Below are 18,217 nucleotides of genomic sequence, written 5' to 3'. Positions count from 1 at the left end.
GTAGAAGCAAGGAACTGCCGGTTCTGGTCTACAAAAAAAGACACAAAGTGCTGGAGCATCTCAGCGGGTCAGCAGCATCTCAGGAGAACATGGATAGATGATGTTTCGGATCGGGTTAGCCTGAAGAAGGGTCCTGACCTGAAACGTCACCCATCAATGTTTTCCAGAGATGCTGCCTGACCAGCTGAGTTACTCCAGAACTTTATGTCTTTTTTTTAAACCCAGTTACTTCATGTTTCTCTTCAAGATACGCACCTGTTTCTACCTAGGATTACATAGTTTTTACAGCTCTGAAGAAGAAGAATTGCTGGTACACAAAAATGTTGGAGAAACTCAGCGGGTGCAGCAGCATCTATGGAGCGAAGGAAATAGGCGACGTTTCGGGCCGAAACCCTTCTTCAGTCTGAGGAAGGATTTCGGCCCGAAACATCACCTATATCCTTCGCTCCATAGATGCTGCTGCACCCGCTGAGTTTCTCCAGCATTTTTGTGTACCTTCGATCTTCCAGCATCTGCAGTTCCTTCTTAAACAAGAAGGATTGCTGGTTTGGTCGTTGGTGATATTTACTTCTTGATATGAGACTTTTCCTGAAATGCCTTTAAACCCTTTAAATATGTCATTCCATATTTCTTTGCCAATGTCACTTTGAAGCTTTCACATTATGGACTTGTGCGGTTCACCTTTACAACTCTTAATTGTTTTCTAAATATAGAGCGGTTATTTTTGATTTGTTTATTGGCTGTTTCAGTGACTGGTTTTGGACTGCATCCAGTTGAACCATCTTCCCAAGTGCAATTCACCGAGATAAACCTTATCAGACCCTTCAACATACTGAGATAGTGGGGATCAAATCCTTCAAATTCCTGATAGAGGTTTGCAGATCTTTTTAAATCCCCCGATAGAGGTTATCAGATCCTTCAAAATCCAAATATAAAGTCAAATATAATTAGGATTAGTAAAGACAGCATCGTAGTCGGGATCAAACCCGGGTCCTGGGCGCTGTAATGGGCCTGTCCCACAGGCTATTTTTTGGGCAACTACAGGCGACTGCCACAGAATTTTCAACATGTTGAACATTTTTCGGCGACAGTGGCGACAATGTTTGCTGTCGTAGGTTGGCGTAGGTGTTGTTGTAGGTGGCGTAGGTGTTGTAGGTTGACGTAGGTTGTCATCAGGTGTCGTAGGTGAAGTCCATTAAAACTAATCCCCGGCAGTCGCCTAAAGAGTGGCCTAAGTGGGACAGGCCCTTGAGGCAGCTAGTTGACTGCAGTGCCAGCGGGTCGCCCTGTTTATCCAAGTCATTCACTCCAGACATTGTCCTTCAGTATTTGTGGGAGGTTCACCGTGCTATTTTTGGTGAACATCACAATGCAGGGATATTTAAGGACTTCCAGCTGAATTATCATTCTTCTGTCATTGCCATGTTCCCCAATATAATTTCTACTGACTCCACATGCAAGGTCATAAGTGATAGGAGCAGAATTAGGCCATTCGGCCCATCAAGTCTACTCCGCCATTCAATCATGGCTGATCTATCTCTCCCTTCTAACTCCATTCTCCCCATAACCCCTGACACCCATACAAATCAAGAATCTATCTATCACAGCCTTAAACATATCCATTGACTTTGCCTCCATAGCCTTCGGTCGCAAAGAATTGCACAGATTCACCACCCTCTGACTAAAGAAATTCCTCCTCATCTCCTTCCTAAAGGAACTTCCTTTAATTCTGAGGCTATGACCTCTAGTCCTAGACTCTCCCACTAGTGGAAATATCCTCTCCACCTCCACTCCCATGAAAGCCTTTCACTATTTGGTGTGTTTCAAAGAGGTTCCTCCCCCTCATTCTTCTAAACTCCAGCGAGTACAGGTCCAGTGCCATCAAACGATTATCAGAAGTTTACCCACTCATTCCTAGGACCCTCTCCAGCCAGCACATCCTTCCTTAGATATGGGGCCCAAATTTGCTCACAGTACTCCAAATGCTGCCTGACCAGTGCCTTATGGAGCCTAAGCATTCCTTCGCTCCATAGATGCTGCCTCACCCGCTGAGTTTCTCCAGCATTTTTGTCTACCTCAGCATTACATTCCTGTTTTTGTAGCCCTCTTGAAATAAATGCTAGCATTGCATTTGCCTTCTTTACTACCAATTCACCTTACAGATTAACCAAGCAATCGTGCACCTATTGCAACACAATTGCCACTTGGGGAGATGCAGTCTAAAATTTTTCAGTGTTCCAATTTCCATCTACCCAAAATTGTTTAAATATCTGTATAAAATGGTGAGAGGAATAGATCGGTTAGATGCACAGAGTCTCTTGCCCGAAGAAGCTGAATCGAGAATCAGAGGCATAGGTTTAAGGTGAAGGGGGCAAGATTTAATAAGAATCTGAGGGGTAACATTTTCACTCAAAAAGGGTGGTGGGTAAATGGAACGAGCTGCCAGAGGAGGTAGTTGAGCCAGGTACTATCACAATGTTTAAGAAATAATTAGACAGGTACATGGATAGGACAGATTTGGAGGGATAGGGACTAACCACAGGCAGGTACAACTAGTGTAGATGGGGCATGTTGGTCGGTGTGGGCAAGTTGGGCTGAAGGGCCTGTTTCCACATTGTATCACTCTATGACTACATTAGGATATATGGGCCAAACACAGGCAGGTGGGACCTGTGGGGTAAATAGGAGTTGTTGGTTGATGTGGGCGGGTTGGGCCAAAGGGCCTGTTTCCATGCTGTATCTTTAAACTAAACCTGAACGAGATTGTGGTCTCTAGCATCTGTGTATGGCTGACCTGGTTGGTCGTGTATTTGAGGCATGATTACAATAGATCTTCACAACCTCTCACACTCTGAGTTCAAGCCGGGTGTTGTACCTGCCAATGATCACTTCCTTCTGCAGGAAGCACGTGTCATAGTATTCTCCTGTGTCTCATGAGAATCAGCGAACTAGCAATAAGCTCCATTATTCTGTGTACGCACTTCTGCGTGAGATGCTAACTGCATTTCGTTGTCTCTGTACTTGTACACTGCACAATGACAATAAAGTTTGAATCTGAATTTGAATCTGATCCCCGCACACTTACACAATCCTACACACGAGGGAACATTTTAAGTTATACCAAGCCAATTAGCTTAAAAACCTGTACGTCTTTTGTGTGTGGGAGGAAACTGGATATAGACACAATGTGCCGGAGTAACTTAGTGGGATAGGCAGCATCTGTGGAGAGAAGGAATGGGTGACGTTTCGGATCGAGACCCTTCTTCAGAAACTGGATATCTGTACAAATTCCGTACAGACAGGCAGCAATAGTCAGGATCGAACCTGGTGCAGTAGGGCAGCAACACTACCGCGGCACCACCACGCCAGTTTAAATATACCAATTTTAGTTCAGTCGCTGATTTTGTTTTGCTACATATTTTGTAGATGTTTGCTGCAGCGTTAGGTTACTTTCAGCCTCTATATTTAACTTGGTAAAGGTCGTGACAAAATATTTGCCAAGCCAGCGTGCATGGAAAGACTGATTCATGTTGGCTTGTGGAACTTGGTGTACTGTACTGTGCATCGTATGAACACTTGTAGCCAAGTGCTGACCTTGTTATCCTTTCTGCTGTCCCCATCAGAATCACACCAGGGTTGGTGCGGATGAATCTCAGGACATTCAGCTGTGCGGAATTGGTATCCAGCCTGAGCACTGTGTCATTGACTTCACAGCAGATGGCGATATCATTCTCAACCCAAAAGCAAATGCCAGGTAATCAGTCAACGTTGAAACTGTCAGTCCAAGCACGCACTCCTGCTGCACAATAGCTGTTTGCTGATTCAGCAGTACAGCCGCCACTGAACCCCCCAGCAGTCAAACCACCTGGAAAATCGGAGAATGGGAGATGTCCTGACATGTTAGGAAGGGAGGTTTGTTCAAAGTGAAGAGTGTGTCACAGGCATCAAACTGGATACTGCATTAATGCTTCAACCTGCAGTACCTTGCAAAAGATCACATAGACTGTAATGCTGGGGAAACTCAGCGGGTGAGGCAGCATCTATGGAGTGAAGGAAATTTCCTTCGCTCCATAGATGCTGCCTCACCCGCTGAATTTCTCCAGCATTTTTTGTCTACCTTCGATTTTCCAGCAATTTTCTGCAGTTCCTTCTTAAACACATGGACGGTAACCTATCTTTTCCAGATGCCGATCGATTCGGTGTGTTTTCCAACCTTCCCTCTCCCATGTTTTTAGCTCAAGTCGGGGTGGGAATTCCCCTCCACCACGGGTACCATGTAATCCCGTGCTACCTGCTCCATGGTCGGATTGTCGGCAACTAAACCGTCTCCCCCACCTGGTTTGCCTGGTTTGGACCCCCAGCAGGACCAAAAACAAGACCTGTCAAAGGGCGGATGAGCTCCTAGCGAACCAAGGGCCATCCACACTTCAGTAGAAGTCGCAATCACTGTCGTACACAGCATTGTAAGGCCCCAAGTCCATTGCTGTTTTCAGCGATGATGATGATGATGATGATGATGCTCTCCCATGTGGTAGCCAGCATTTTCTTTTTTTTTCTTTTTTTTTTAATAAACACATTTTTATTAGAGGCATCTGCATATCATAGTCCAAACTTCGTTTAACGGTTACATATTAAATATCCAGGATTCCAGGGACCCAGTTACTAAAGTAGCTGGAATCATCCTTTATCGGTCACATATTAACATTGCCTCTAATTATTTCTTTATATTTATAGATAGGAAAAATAAATAAAGAAAGAAAGAAATTAGAAAAATAGGATAAACTATCAATAATACAACTTAGGAGATAGGGCCAGCATTTTATGTCTACTAATTTTATTCTTCGATGCAATTTTCATGTAAATTTGTGTTATCAGATCTGATCTTTGACTAAACATTTTGATCTCCTCCTCACTATCTATGCTGGAATTACACTGTTTTTGACTCCCATCTGTTTTTTCTTTATACATTGCGGGTCCCCCCCCATTTTCATTCCCATTCATTGATCAAATTTGGAAAATCTAGTTGTAACACTAGATAGTAACCATGGAAAATGTAGAGTTTCTCACTAAGTTTGAGTTTGAGTTTAGTTTAGTTGAATTGACTACTTCTCACTTAATTTAATTTTGGGTAGTGAACCTGTGGAATTCATTGCTGCAGAAGGGCTGTGGAGAGCAAGTCAATGTATATTTGTAAGGCAGAGGTAGACGTGTGTCAGGGGTTATGGGGAGAAGGCAGGAAAATGGGGTTAGGATGGGGAAGATAGATCAGCCACGATTGAATTTGCGGAGTGGACTCGATGGGCTGAATGGGCAAGTATAGAGCATTAGAGCACAAGAACAGGCCCTTCAGCGCACACCTGTCTGTGCCGAACACAATGCCAAGACTGAAGACGATCTCGACCCAAAACGTCACCCTTTCCTTTTCTCCAGAGATGCTGCCTGTTCTACTTAATTAATCCAGCATTTTGTGTCTATCATCAGTGTAAACCAGCTTCTGCCGTTCCTTCCTACGCTATCAGAGTTTCATTATTCTGTGAAAGGCTTTGTTCTGTATCTTCCCACACCTCCAGTGCCCCCCTCCCTGACTCTCAGTCTAAAGAACGGGTTTAGGAGGGAGATATAGATCAGCCATGATTGAATGGACCAGATGGACCAAACGGCCTCATTCTGCTCCTATCACATGAAATATATTTTTGCAATAAATTATCAATAAAGTACACATTTTTAATAAACAGGGCAGAATACAAATTTATGACTGCTCCATGTGTACCTACCTGTAGGCTCTTACCTGGCAGGGGAGGGACAGTGACAAAGAAAGGCTGTTTTCCCGGGACGCGACTACCCCATTGCACTCCGGCTGTGCTGACGCCTGCAATGTCCCCGGTGTGGGGGGCTGCATTCGCTCTAAAAGGGCGGCGTGGTGCAGTTGCCACCCAAGACAGCAGTGGAATAACTTTATGAAATTAACTTGGGATGAAATTAATGTTTGGCTGCACTGACTAGGAAAACCTTTCTCTCCCAGAGTACTGGATGAACATTCCAGGGAAACTCTTCCCAATTTACATTCATAGTAGGTTCTCCTCAGGTTTTCATTCATGTCTATAAGTTCATGCTCATCAAGGATTCAATAAAACATATTCCCTCACATCATTCATGAGCGCGACACTATTTGGGGTTTAATCCAGATCTTGGGAAGGCACAAATTCATCACAGAATTTTGAATACTTGCTTGTTATGTGATAGTGCAGGTTAAATGACGCAGGGTTGGCACGGTGGTGCAGCGGTAGAGTTGCTGCCTTACAGCACCAGGGACCCGGGTTCGATCCTGACCACAGGTGCGGTCTGTATGGACTTTGTACGTTCTCCCCGTGACCCACGTAGGTTTTCTTTTCCGGGATCTCCAGTTTCCTCTGCCTACTCTACCGCTGCGCCACCATGCCGCCCTATTGGATCTTTCTCTGTCTGAGAAGGCAATTCTTATAAAAATAATCAACATCATCCATTTTATTAACAAAAATGCGACTGTAAAACAAGGACTGAGTAATAAGTACATTGGTATTAAAGAAGCAGTAAACTTTGTATGACCTCTGTGTACAGTGCCTTTGGGAGTGGGACACAAAGTTCCGACTGCAACATTTTTCTACTTTTGAACTCTGAAAGACATCTGCCCATAGAAGATAATTTTAACATTTCGATAAACACCCAATTCCATTTAGGATCATCAGAGAAATGACATGTGGTAGAGGCATCAACAGGAGCATTGTTCCATGGTAGATTTGCTCACAAACACCCTCTAATGTTAAGCTGGAAGATTGCAATCCTCCGAAATAGGGTGTGTCTCCACCAGGCCCCATTCTTTTGTGCTTAGAATATGTTCTAAGATGCTCTGTGCTGGTTCTTTGCCTCAGAGGGCAGTGGAGGCCGGTTCTCTGGATGCTTTCAAGAGAGAGCTAGATAGGGCTCTTAAAGATAGCGGAGTCAAGGGATTTGGGGAGAAGGCAGGAACGGGTTAGTGATCAGGGATGATCACATTGAATGGCGGTGCTGGCTCGAAGGGCCGAATGGCCTACTCCTGCACCTATTGTCTATTGTCTATTGCACGGAGAAAGCTCAACCACTGAGCAAATCTCCACCAAGCACCTGCCGAAATGTCGCAACAGTAAGACAAAAATTATGTCTTTGTATGATTTCACTTCGTAGGTCCGGATTAAGAAATGAAGGCTGAATTCACTCATGAATACATGTTATTTTACTTTTCAGAACTTGCTTAAATGGTGCTGTCTTAAATGCTCCCAACTCCCTCTGGCATGGGGACAGAATTCTATGGGGAAATAACCACTTCTTTAGGTATGTCGTATTATAATTCAGATAATGTTTTTATGAAATGTTCAGTCTCTCTACTGCTGCTAGCAAACATTTCTTATAAAATGCATCCTTCCTTTGCATGGTCATAACCACTCTGCTGCCTTTTCTCTCCCCTCCTCCTCTTGTATTAGTTTAAATTAGTTTAGAGATACAGCGTGGAAACAATTCCTTCGGCCCACCCAATCCGCGGTGACCAGCAATACCCGCACACTAACATTACCCATATTTTCCCTCCTGTTAAGTACCATGTTCACATGTTCTGTGGCGCTGCAGCAGGCAAGGGTTTCATGGTCCTATCTGGGACATATGACAATAAAACACTCTTGACTCTTGACTAGGGACAATTGACAATTATACCAAGTGAATTAGCCTGCAAACCTGCATGTCTTTGGCGTGTGGGAGGAAACTGGAGCTCCCGGGGAAAACCCATGCAGGTCACGGGAAGCACATAAAACTCCGTACAGACCCGTAGTCAGGATCGAACCTGAGTCTCTGGCGCTGTCAACCAGTAACTCTACTGCTGCGCCACCACGCCGCCATTATCTATCTCCACTCTGTGCCTATCTCATTTTCATTGTCCCTCTACCTCAGTCTCTTCTTGTGTTATTCCTCTGTCTCATCCCTTCTCCATTTTCTCGTCAAAATGACGGATTTTCAGAAAGATTTTCAGATATTTATTAAGTCGTCGGAATGTTGTGTTGAGTTGTCCCGGCAGTTGCATCCTACAATATTTTTATAGTGCCATAGGTCACGGCCTCAGGACACAGGGTACAAAATTTTAACCGGAGATCGGTTGGTTCTTCAGGCAGAAGTTGGTGAATCAGTGGAATCCTCTGCAATGCTTTTTGTGTCTATCTTCGGATTAAACCAGCATCTGCAGTTCCTTCTTGCATTATAATAACGCCATCTGCAGTGTACAGATAAATGTTAATGGAATCAGGGGATATGGGGAGAAAGCAGGGTTTCTGATAAATGGGTTCTGATTTTGAATGATCAGCCATGATCATAGTGAATGTCAGTGCTGGCTCGAAGGGCTGAATGACCTACTCCTGCACCTATTTTCTATATTTCTAAAGGGTATAGCAATTAGTGCACGATAAAGTCCGATTCAAAGATATTTCAAAGGTCTCCAAGTTGACAGAGTTGAGAGCCCAACACATCTGGAGAACAGTGCTCACTCCATCCAGCAACAAGAATTTCACTACACCTAGGTGTATGTGACTAATAAATAAAACTTTGAAACTTTTGAAACCAATGAAAGAACACTCCGTGTATTCACAAATCCATCTCATATCACTCATCATTCTGAACTGTTGATGTGCTGATTCAAAGCATTTATAGTTTTGCAACTATTTCCCCTATTGACTTTATCAAATGTTAACACAAAGTACCTTGTGACACACACTAGTCATAGACGTGTTCCTTCCTGGTCTGTCAAAAAAGCCTGGATCGCCTCAATACAGAGGGAGAACAAGGAAGGAAGAGACAAGGACTTTAAGACTTTTGCCTTCCATCACAGTGAAGAGGTGCCTGGTAGACTCACTGTGGTGGATGTTAAACTGTGTTCATTGTGTGTTCTGTTATTTTATTCTCTGTCATGACTGCAAGGTACATAATTTCATTCAAACTGGAAGTTTGAATGACAATAAAGGATACTTTACTTACTACTTATTTAAAAATATCCATTGAGTTGAATCAGATTTGATTTGTGGATGTCAAAATGTGAAATAAATTCAAATATTTTCAACTAATTTTGCATTGGACATGAGGTCACATGAAAATATTGATCATAATTGACAAGAGACGATAAGTGCAGGAATAAGCCATTCGGCCCTTCGAGCCAGCACCGCCATTCACTGGGATCATGGCTGATCGTCCACAATCAGTACCCCGTTCCTGCCTTCTCCCCATATCCCCTGACTCCACGATCTTTCAGAGCTCTATCTACCTGTTTCTTGAAAGCATCCAGAGAATTGGCCTCCACTGCCTTCTGAGGCCGAGAATTCCACAGATTCACAACTCTGTGTGTGAAAAAGTTTCTCCCCATCTCCGTTTTAATAGGTTTACCCCTTATTCTTGAACTAGCCCCAGGTTCTGGACTCCCCCAACATCGGGAACATGTTTCCTGCCTCTAGCCTTACTAGTCTTATACGTTTCACTAAGATCCCCTCTCATCCTTCTAGATTCCAGTGTATGCAAGCCCAGCCGCTCCGTTCTTTCAACATATGACAGTCCCGCCATCCCGGGAATCTTATTCAAACTGTAGAGATATCTATTGTGTGAATGGAGTATATTAATGCATCAATGTTTCATAAACACTGTAGTGTAGTGGTAGAGGTGCTGCCCCACAGCTCCAGTGACTCAGGTTCAACCCTGACCTTGGCTGCTGTCTACGTGACATTTGCACGTTCTCCCTGTGATCGCGGGGGTTTCCTCCAGGTGCTCCAGGTTCCTCCCACATCCTAAAGACCTGTGGGTTTGTAGGTTAATTGGCCTCTCTAAATTGCCCCGAGTGTGTAGGACCCAAAAGTGGGGTAACATGGACCTAGTGTAAGGGGTGATTGATGGTCAGCGTAGACTCACTGGTCTGAATGGCCTGTTTCCACACTAAACCAAAGCAATTCTGCTAAAGATTCTAAACTAAAGCATTTCTGCTAATTGGCGGCACAGCGGTAGAGTTGCTGCTTCACAGCGCCAGAGACCCTGGATGGATCCTGACTATGGGTGATGCCTGTACGGAGTTTGCACGTTCTCCCCGTGACCGCAGTGCTCTGGTTTCCTCCTGTATTCCAAAGATGTGCAGGTTTGTAGGTTAATTGGCTTTGTTAAAATCGTCCCTGGTGTTTAGGATAGTGCTAGTGTACAGGACGATTGCTGGTTGGCGCGGACTCGGTGGGCCAATGGGTCTTTCTGAAGCAATCCTGAACTACTATCTACCTCTTTGGTGACCCTCGGACTATCCTTGATCGGACTTTGCTGGCTTTACATTGCACTAAACATTATTCACTTATCATGTATCTATACACTGTAAATGGCTCGATTGTAATCACGTATTGTCTTTCTGCTGTCTGGTTGGCACGCAACAAGTGCTTGTCACTGTACCTCGGTACACGTGACAATAAACTAAACTATAAACATTTCCACTCGCTATCTCAAAAGTCGAAAGGCTGAATCGTGGAAATGCCACTTAGTAAATATGTTGCAGTAATGAAGTTGTTTTTTTTTTTACATAAATAGGATTAACCTACCTATGAGGAAGAGGAGAGACAAGTTAAAAGAATACGAGATTGAGACTAATCGAGATGGTGTTGTAGATCAGGATGTGGAAACGGCAAGCGAATCTTCATCGGAAACGGACTATAACTATGAGTTTGCACAGATGGAAGTCATGATGAAAGCTCTCAGCAGTAACGGTGAGTGGCAGACCTTGGGACTCAATTCGAAGGGTCCCGACCCAAAACACTGCCAATGTCCGGAGATGCTGCCTGACCCGTTGAGTTACTCCAGCACTTTGTGACTTTTCTTTTGTGTTCACCAATTCATTGACACTTTATTATCACATGTACCTAGGTACGGTGAAATGCTTGGTTTGTAGCAAACAACCTGGTAAAATCATACAGCGGACCTCACAGAGGCAGTACACAAGAGTCGCCATGTTTTAGGGAACATATCACCAGGGGGTGCCGCACGATGGCAGCCTCACCGACAATCTGTCTGTCTTTTTGTCTTTGTTTTGTTATTTTTAATGCGTTTTAAAAGTTTGTGGTAATGTTCTCTGGTTAAAATATATTTTGTGTGTCTTGTTTCTTTTTACTGGTATGACTGTATGGCAACTCAATTTCATCGTATGTTGCAAAACATACTTGGCAAATAAAGTATGATTATGATTATGATGTTTCTGGTGCCAACAAAGTGATAAAAAGTTTGAAAATTACCACATTCCTTACAAGTTAAGAAAATCACCACTTCCATACCCTGTTCTTTTTACCAATGTACAGTGATCAATTAAGCAACCAACCCACTCTTCCCTGGGACGTGGAAGAAACCAGCACATGCAGTTTCTTTGTTTCAACGTTTAGTTTAGATTAGTCTATTGTCACATATACCGAAGTACAGGTACATTGGAAGGCTTTTGTTGCGTGCTAACCAGTCAGCATTCTGGCTAAACTCTCCTGCACCCTCTCTGAAGCCTCCACATCCTCCCTTTTGTATGTGCGAAATGAAATGCGTGTTTAGTTTAATTTAAAGACACAGTGCTGAAACAGGCCCTTCGGCCCACTGGGTCCGCGCCAACCAGCGATCCCCGCATATTAACACTATCCTCCACACACACACACACACACACACACACACACACACACACACACACACACACACACCACACACACACACACACACACACACACACACACACACACACACACACACACACACACACACACACACACACACACACACACACACACACACACACACACACACACACACACACACACACACACGGGACAATTTTTACATTTACCAAGCCAATTTACCTACATACTTGTACGTCTTTGGAGTCCTTGTACCTCAAACATCTTGTGAGATTTTTTGGGGGTTTTGTTTTTTGCAGACCCTGTGCAGAACGTGGTTCAAGTTCTCGAAAAGCAACATTTAGAGGAGAAACAAAACGCACTTGAAGAACAACGACTGATGTACGAGCGAGAGCTGGATCTCCTTCGTCAGCAGCTGTCTCCGGACAGACTGCACCGTCAAAGCATCGATAGATTATCGTACACCCCCCAAACCGCACAGCAGAAAGTCAGGCTTTGGTCTGAGGAGAGGTACGAGTCAGGGAGCGCGAAAACAGACCCTTCAGCCCACCTTGTCTTTTTTAGTTTAGTTTAGTTTAGAGATACAGCGCAGAAACGGGCCCTTTGGCCCATGCTGACCAAGTTGGCATCTTTGGGTAATGTGTGGGAAGGAACTGCAGATGCTGATTTACACCGAAGATAGACACAAAATGCTGGAGTAACTCAGCCGGCCAGGCAGCATCACTGGATTGGAAGGAAGGGGTGACTTTTCGGGTCGAGATGGTGTGAAAACGAGACATCAAAAGAGATGAAGGTCAAAGAAAATGTAGAATAGATCATTATTAGCTGGGCGAAGGTGACAACGAAGTATACAGAGATAAAATGTAATCAAATTGGTCAGAGAACTAGGAAGGTGGAGGAATGGAGAGAGAGGGAAAACAAGGGTTACTTGGTCAATATTCATACCGCTGGGGTGTAATCTGCCCAAGCGAAGTTTGGTAATCCTGCATTTGGCTCATTGCCCTCCACCCTCTTCCTATCAATATATATTTGTATGTGTGCAAACCGATGCTGGCCACAAGTCTTGTTGAACTATGCACAACGGACTACTTGAATATCTATATAATTTACGAACCTATCTCCAATGACGTATTATTAGTAATTCATTCCACTCTTTTTTCTTTTTTGACATTTGTAATTCTTTTTTTCTCTCTTTCTCTCTTATTTACTATCTATATATTAAAAAAAACTAGAAGCAGAATCAATCCACAATTGAAAATTTTAATAACGTATGATTGATATACATGAAAAGTTTTTACTATAATATGTAATTATATTTTACCATAATATGTTTGCTTCTAATAAAAATATTTTTAAAAAAAATAAAAAAAAATATCCACTGCTCCCTAACCCCACTGCTTCATATATTCAACTGGGTCAACTTGGGGTGGCATGGTGGCGCAGCGGTAGAGTTGCTGCCTCGCTGCGCCAGAGACCCGGGTTCAATCCTGACCACGAATGCTGTCTGTACGCAGTTTGTACATTCTCCCCGTGACCTGCGTGGGTTTTCCCCGGGTGCTCCGTCCGGTGTCCTCCCACATCCCAAAGAACTGCAGGTTTGTAGGTTAATTGGTTTCTGTAAATTGTCCACCAGGATAGAACTCGTGTTTAGGTGATCGCTGATCGGCGCAGATTTACAGGGCCGAAGGGCCTCTTTCCACACCAAGTTTCCAAATTAAAAACGAAGTACAGGTTTATAGGTTAATTGGCTTCGCTAAAGATTGTAAATTGTACTCGTGTGTAGGATAGTGCTAGTGTACGGGGACCGCTGGTCGGCGCGGACGTGATGGGCCAAAGGGCCGGCTTCCACGCTGGATCCCTAAACTCCAAACCAAACTAAACTCCAGAGCATTTTCGGTGACAAATGAAACTCCTGACCTTGGTTTGGAAAGGGGGGGAATGTTGATTCATCTTTTCCAGTCTTTGCTTTCCTGTTGCAGGGATCAACTCTTCCGTCACAGCCTGGCGAAGTTGAGAGAGCAAATCGTCAGAGCCAATGCTCTGGTGAGAGAAGCCAACTTCCTGGCAGAAGAGATGAATAAACAGACCGATTACCAGGTCACATTGCAAATCCCAGCAGCAAATCTCAGCGCAAACAGGAAGGTAGGCAGATTCCGCAACGTTGCTTCCAAACTGATTATTATTTTAAGGCGGCCAGCATTCATTTTCCACGTGGAAACAAGGACCCGCAGATGCATGTTTACTAAAAAAAAGGGCACCCAATTCTGGTGTAACTCAGGCAGGATCTCTGGAGAACATGGAACGTTTGGGGGGTCTTCAGACACTTTGGGTCGAGGGTCTTCTTCAGACCGATAGTCATAGAATCTTACAATGTGGAAACAGGCCCTTCGGCCCAACTTACCCACACTGGCCCACATGTTCCAGCAACTCTAGTCCCACCTGCTTGGGTTTATCCTTCTAAACCTGTCCTATCCATGTACCTGTCAAAATGTTTTGTAAGCGTTGAGATAGTCCCTGCCTCAATTACCTCCTCTGGCAGATCGTTACATACACCCACTGCCCTTTGTGTGGAAAAGTCACCCCTCAGATTCCCATTATATCTTTTCCCCTTCACCTTTAACCTCTGTCCTCTGGTCCTCTATTCGCCCACTGTGGGCAAGAGACTCTGTGCATCCACCTGATTTATTCCTCTCATGATTTTGGACACATTGACTTGTTTTCCTTTGTCAATTATCATGGGCTATTTGTTTGTTAAATGCTTTTGAAGGTCAACGATCAACACCTGATCAATACGGGTCAGATTTCGCCCCGCTGTTCATTTTGCTGCTGGTCTGACCAAGATGACCTGTTTTTGGACTGGTGGAAAATCCAAACTATTTCACCCGTGTAATCGGAGAAGGAAATCTGACATTTCAGCTTCCAGCATCTCCCTCGACACCAACCACTCTCTGTGTAAAAAAAAAACTTGCCCCGCATATCTCCTTTAAACCCCTCTGCCAGCGACACTCCAAAGAAAACAATCCAAGAACAATCCATTATTCGTGAGATGGAATGAACTTTGTTTATTTTACTTGTAAGTTCCTTCCATAAGGTAGAAAACCACAGACAATTCAGCACAGGTAATCCTCATGTTAAGGGGGTAGCAAATAGCTTGTATGGACCATTGGACAACATGTGTCAAGAAACACAAGTGGAAAAAAATGATGTATTGTGTTTGTTTATTTACTTTTACCACGTAAATTCAGTAAAGCAAATTCTATTCCTTATCCCAATGTTTTGGGTAGCCGTTGGTGAATTTTGTAGGGGGGGGTGTCTGTAACTTGAACAGGTGTAACGTGGAGCTCACATGTTGTTTATTCATAGAGGTATTATGGTGGTATTTCTTGATTAATTTCTATGGGGAAAACATGCTTTAAATCAGCATTAATTACTTCAGTGGATGCCCCTTCAGTAATCTGAAAATTACACCTTGGAGTGTTGGGGCATATCTAGTGTTGTTGGCATGGGCAGGTGGGGCCGAAGGGCCTGCTTTCATGCTCTACGACCCTATGCTTGGACAAGTGTGTTAAGTGTGGGTCTTGGATTTTTTTTTTAATTGTTAAGACTGTAGAAAATGCAATTTTGTTCAAACCAAGTTTTTGAATGACAATAAAAGGCATTCTATTCTATTCTATTCTATTCTATTCTATTCTATTCTATTCTATGGTATCTTGCAGCACCGAAACAACAGGTTCACTGAATCCATCCATGCCAACCAGTCACACTAATCTTGTACAAATCCCACTTTATTCCCTCTACCTTCCTATCGATTCAACCCCCCCACCCATTCATAGAGGAATACAGTGTGGAAACAGGCCCTTCCTCCCAACTTGCCCACACCGGCAATATTCATCTACACACTCGTAGCAATTTACAGTGGGCAATGAATCCTCCAAACTCTGGGTCTTTGGAATGAAGGAGGACACTGAAGCACCTGGAGGAAACCCATATGGTCACGGGGAGAAGGTACCAAGTTGACAGACTCAGCAGCGGAAGTCAGGGTTGAACCTTAGTCTCTGGAGCTGTGAGCAGTGGCTCTACCGCCTGTGAGACTCTGCCACCCTTCCACTCACTGTTCCCTCCCCCAGTCGGTTGTGATTTCACTCCATGTTTTGGTTCCAATTTAGAGTTCAAGTGTGTTTCATAAGTTCATAAGTGATAGGAGCAGAATTAGGCCATTCGGCCCAACAGGTCTACTCCGCTATTTAATCATGGCTGATATGTCTCTCTCTCCTAACCCCATTCTCCTGCCTTCTCCTCATAACCCCTGACACCCGTACTAATCAAGAATCTATCTATCTCTGCCTTAAAAATATCCACTGACTTGGCCTCCACTGCCTTCTGTGGCAATGAATTTCACAGATTCACCACCCTCTGACAAAAGAAATTCCTCCTAATCCAAAGGAACGTCCTTTAATTCTGAGGCTATGACCTCTAGTCCTCGACTCTCCCACTCTTTGACCTCTAGTCCTAGACTCTCCCACTAATGGAATCATCCTCTCCACATCCACTCTATCCAGGTTCGTACAATAGGTCTGTATTCCCTCTAAAGATGCTGATGAATCTGCTCCTTCAAACCACGATGCTTTGTTTCAGATATGTGTATTGTATTTTGCCTTTCTTTTAGATAGTGGATGTGCAAAGCGTTGCACCAATCCTTTGTGATAACTTGCTTTGATAGAAACATAGAAAATAGGTGCAGGAGTAGGCCATTCGCCCTTCGAGCCAGCACCGCCATTCAATGTGATCACGGCTGATCATCCAAAATCAGTACCCCGTTCTGGCTTTCTCCCCATATCCCTTGATTCCCTTAGTCCTAAGAGCTAAATCTAACTCTCTGTTGAAAACTCTCCAAGTCAATGAATTGATATTCAGTTTAGTTTAGTTTGGTTTATTGTCATGTCTACCGAGGTACAGTGAAAAGCTTTACTGTTCTCTATCAACACAGAGGGGAGCAATTGTAAGCGAATCCGCCATCCAAGTTCGACGCAAGGGAAAAGGTACCCAAGTGTGGGCAATCGAGAAACTGGAGAACAAATTGATTGATATGAGAGATCTCTATCAAGATTGGAAGGAGAAAGACATGGTTGAATATGTGAGTGCAAGGAACACATGAATACTGAACTGTTTGAGAGGAGGAATTTGTAACATGCATCTTTGCTAAATATAGTTTGGTGACATTTACCAATTAGAGTTGTCATGTAAGAGTGGTTTTGTCCGACATAATGTTGCATAAATATCCAATGATGGAATAAGGATTTGTGTTTATAGATTCCATGCATTATTGAATCTCCACACTTGGCAATACTGCTTGAATAAACCATATAACCATATAACAATTACAGCACGGAAACAGGCCATCTCGGCCCTACAAGTCCGTGCCGAACAAATATTTTCCCCTTAGTCCCACCTGCCTGCACTCGTACCATAACCCTCCATTCCCTTCTCATCCATATGCCTATCCAATTTATTTTTAAATGATACCAATGAACCTGCCTCCATCACTTCCACTGGAAGCTCATTCCACACCGCTACCACTCTCTGAGTAAAGAAGTTCCCCCTCATATTACCCCTAAACGTCTGTCCCTTAATTCTGAAGTCATGTCCTCTTGTTTGAATCTTCCCTATTCTCAAAGGGAAAAGCTTGTCCACATCAACTCGGTCTATCCCTCTCATCATTTTAAAGACCTCTATCAAGTCCCCCCTTAACCTTCTGCACTCCAGAGAATAAAGACCTAACTTATTCAACCTATCTCTGTAACTTTGTTGTTGAAACCCAGGCAACATTCTAGTAAATCTCCTCTGTGCACTATTGAATCTCCACACTTGGCAATACTGCTTGAATAAGGGACTGGGCTGGAAAAACTTCCTTTCCCACTGTAATTTATTAATTGTTATTCCTTTAATCCCACTACAGTACAACAAAATTCTCAGCAAGCATGGCGATCCTTTCTACGAGGCCCAAGAAAACCATAACTTGATAGGCGTAGCCAACGTCTTCCTGGAATGCCTGTACCATGATGCTAAACTGGATTATGCTGTTCCCATCATCAGCCAGCAGGGAGAGGTGAATGTTGACATAGATGGTGTAGAGATAACCCTCCTTAGAACGGACCATAGAGGGGAAATGGTGTCCGTTACTGCCGATTGTCCATTGTTTGGGCGGCACGGTGGCGCAGCAGTAGAGCGGCAGCGCAGCGCCACCTACAGCGCCGGAGACTCTGGTTCAATCCTCACTACAGGTGCTTGTCTGTACAGAGTTTGTACGTTCTCCCCATGAGATAGAAACATAGAAAATAGGTGCAGGAGTAGGCCATTCGGCCCTTCGAGCCTGCACTGCCATTCAATATGATCATGGCTGATCATCCAACTCAGTATCTTGTACCTGCCTTCTCTCCATACCCCCTGATCCCCTTAGCCACAAGGGCCACGTCTAACTCCCTCTTAAATATATGAACTGGCCTCAACTACCTTCTGTGACAGAGAGTTCCAGAGATTCA

At 43.9% G+C, this 18,217-nt stretch overlaps 1 protein-coding gene across 5 annotated transcripts in view; it reads left to right on the top strand.

Moving 5' to 3' along the window:
* The window catches only part of kif13a (kinesin family member 13A), a 167,348-nt gene that overhangs the window by 68,629 nt on the left and 80,502 nt on the right, over positions 1-18,217 (top strand). For all 5 annotated transcript variants that reach the window (XM_055654640.1, XM_055654622.1, XM_055654631.1 and 2 more), the window contains exons 12-18: positions 3,624-3,754; positions 7,261-7,347; positions 10,603-10,778; positions 11,978-12,188; positions 13,658-13,820; positions 16,666-16,812; positions 17,635-17,784. In XM_055654640.1, coding sequence (XP_055510615.1) covers positions 3,624-3,754; positions 7,261-7,347; positions 10,603-10,778; positions 11,978-12,188; positions 13,658-13,820; positions 16,666-16,812; positions 17,635-17,784 — 1,065 coding nt within the window. The remainder of the gene's footprint in view (positions 1-3,623; positions 3,755-7,260; positions 7,348-10,602; positions 10,779-11,977; positions 12,189-13,657; positions 13,821-16,665; positions 16,813-17,634; positions 17,785-18,217) is intronic.

Source organism: Leucoraja erinacea, chromosome 2 (assembly GCF_028641065.1).
Source record: "Leucoraja erinacea ecotype New England chromosome 2, Leri_hhj_1, whole genome shotgun sequence".
Classification (NCBI taxonomy): Eukaryota; Metazoa; Chordata; class Chondrichthyes; order Rajiformes; family Rajidae; genus Leucoraja; species Leucoraja erinaceus.
The sequence above is the reverse complement of the archived record's forward strand: the minus strand, read 5'-3'. Positions and strand labels throughout refer to the sequence as shown.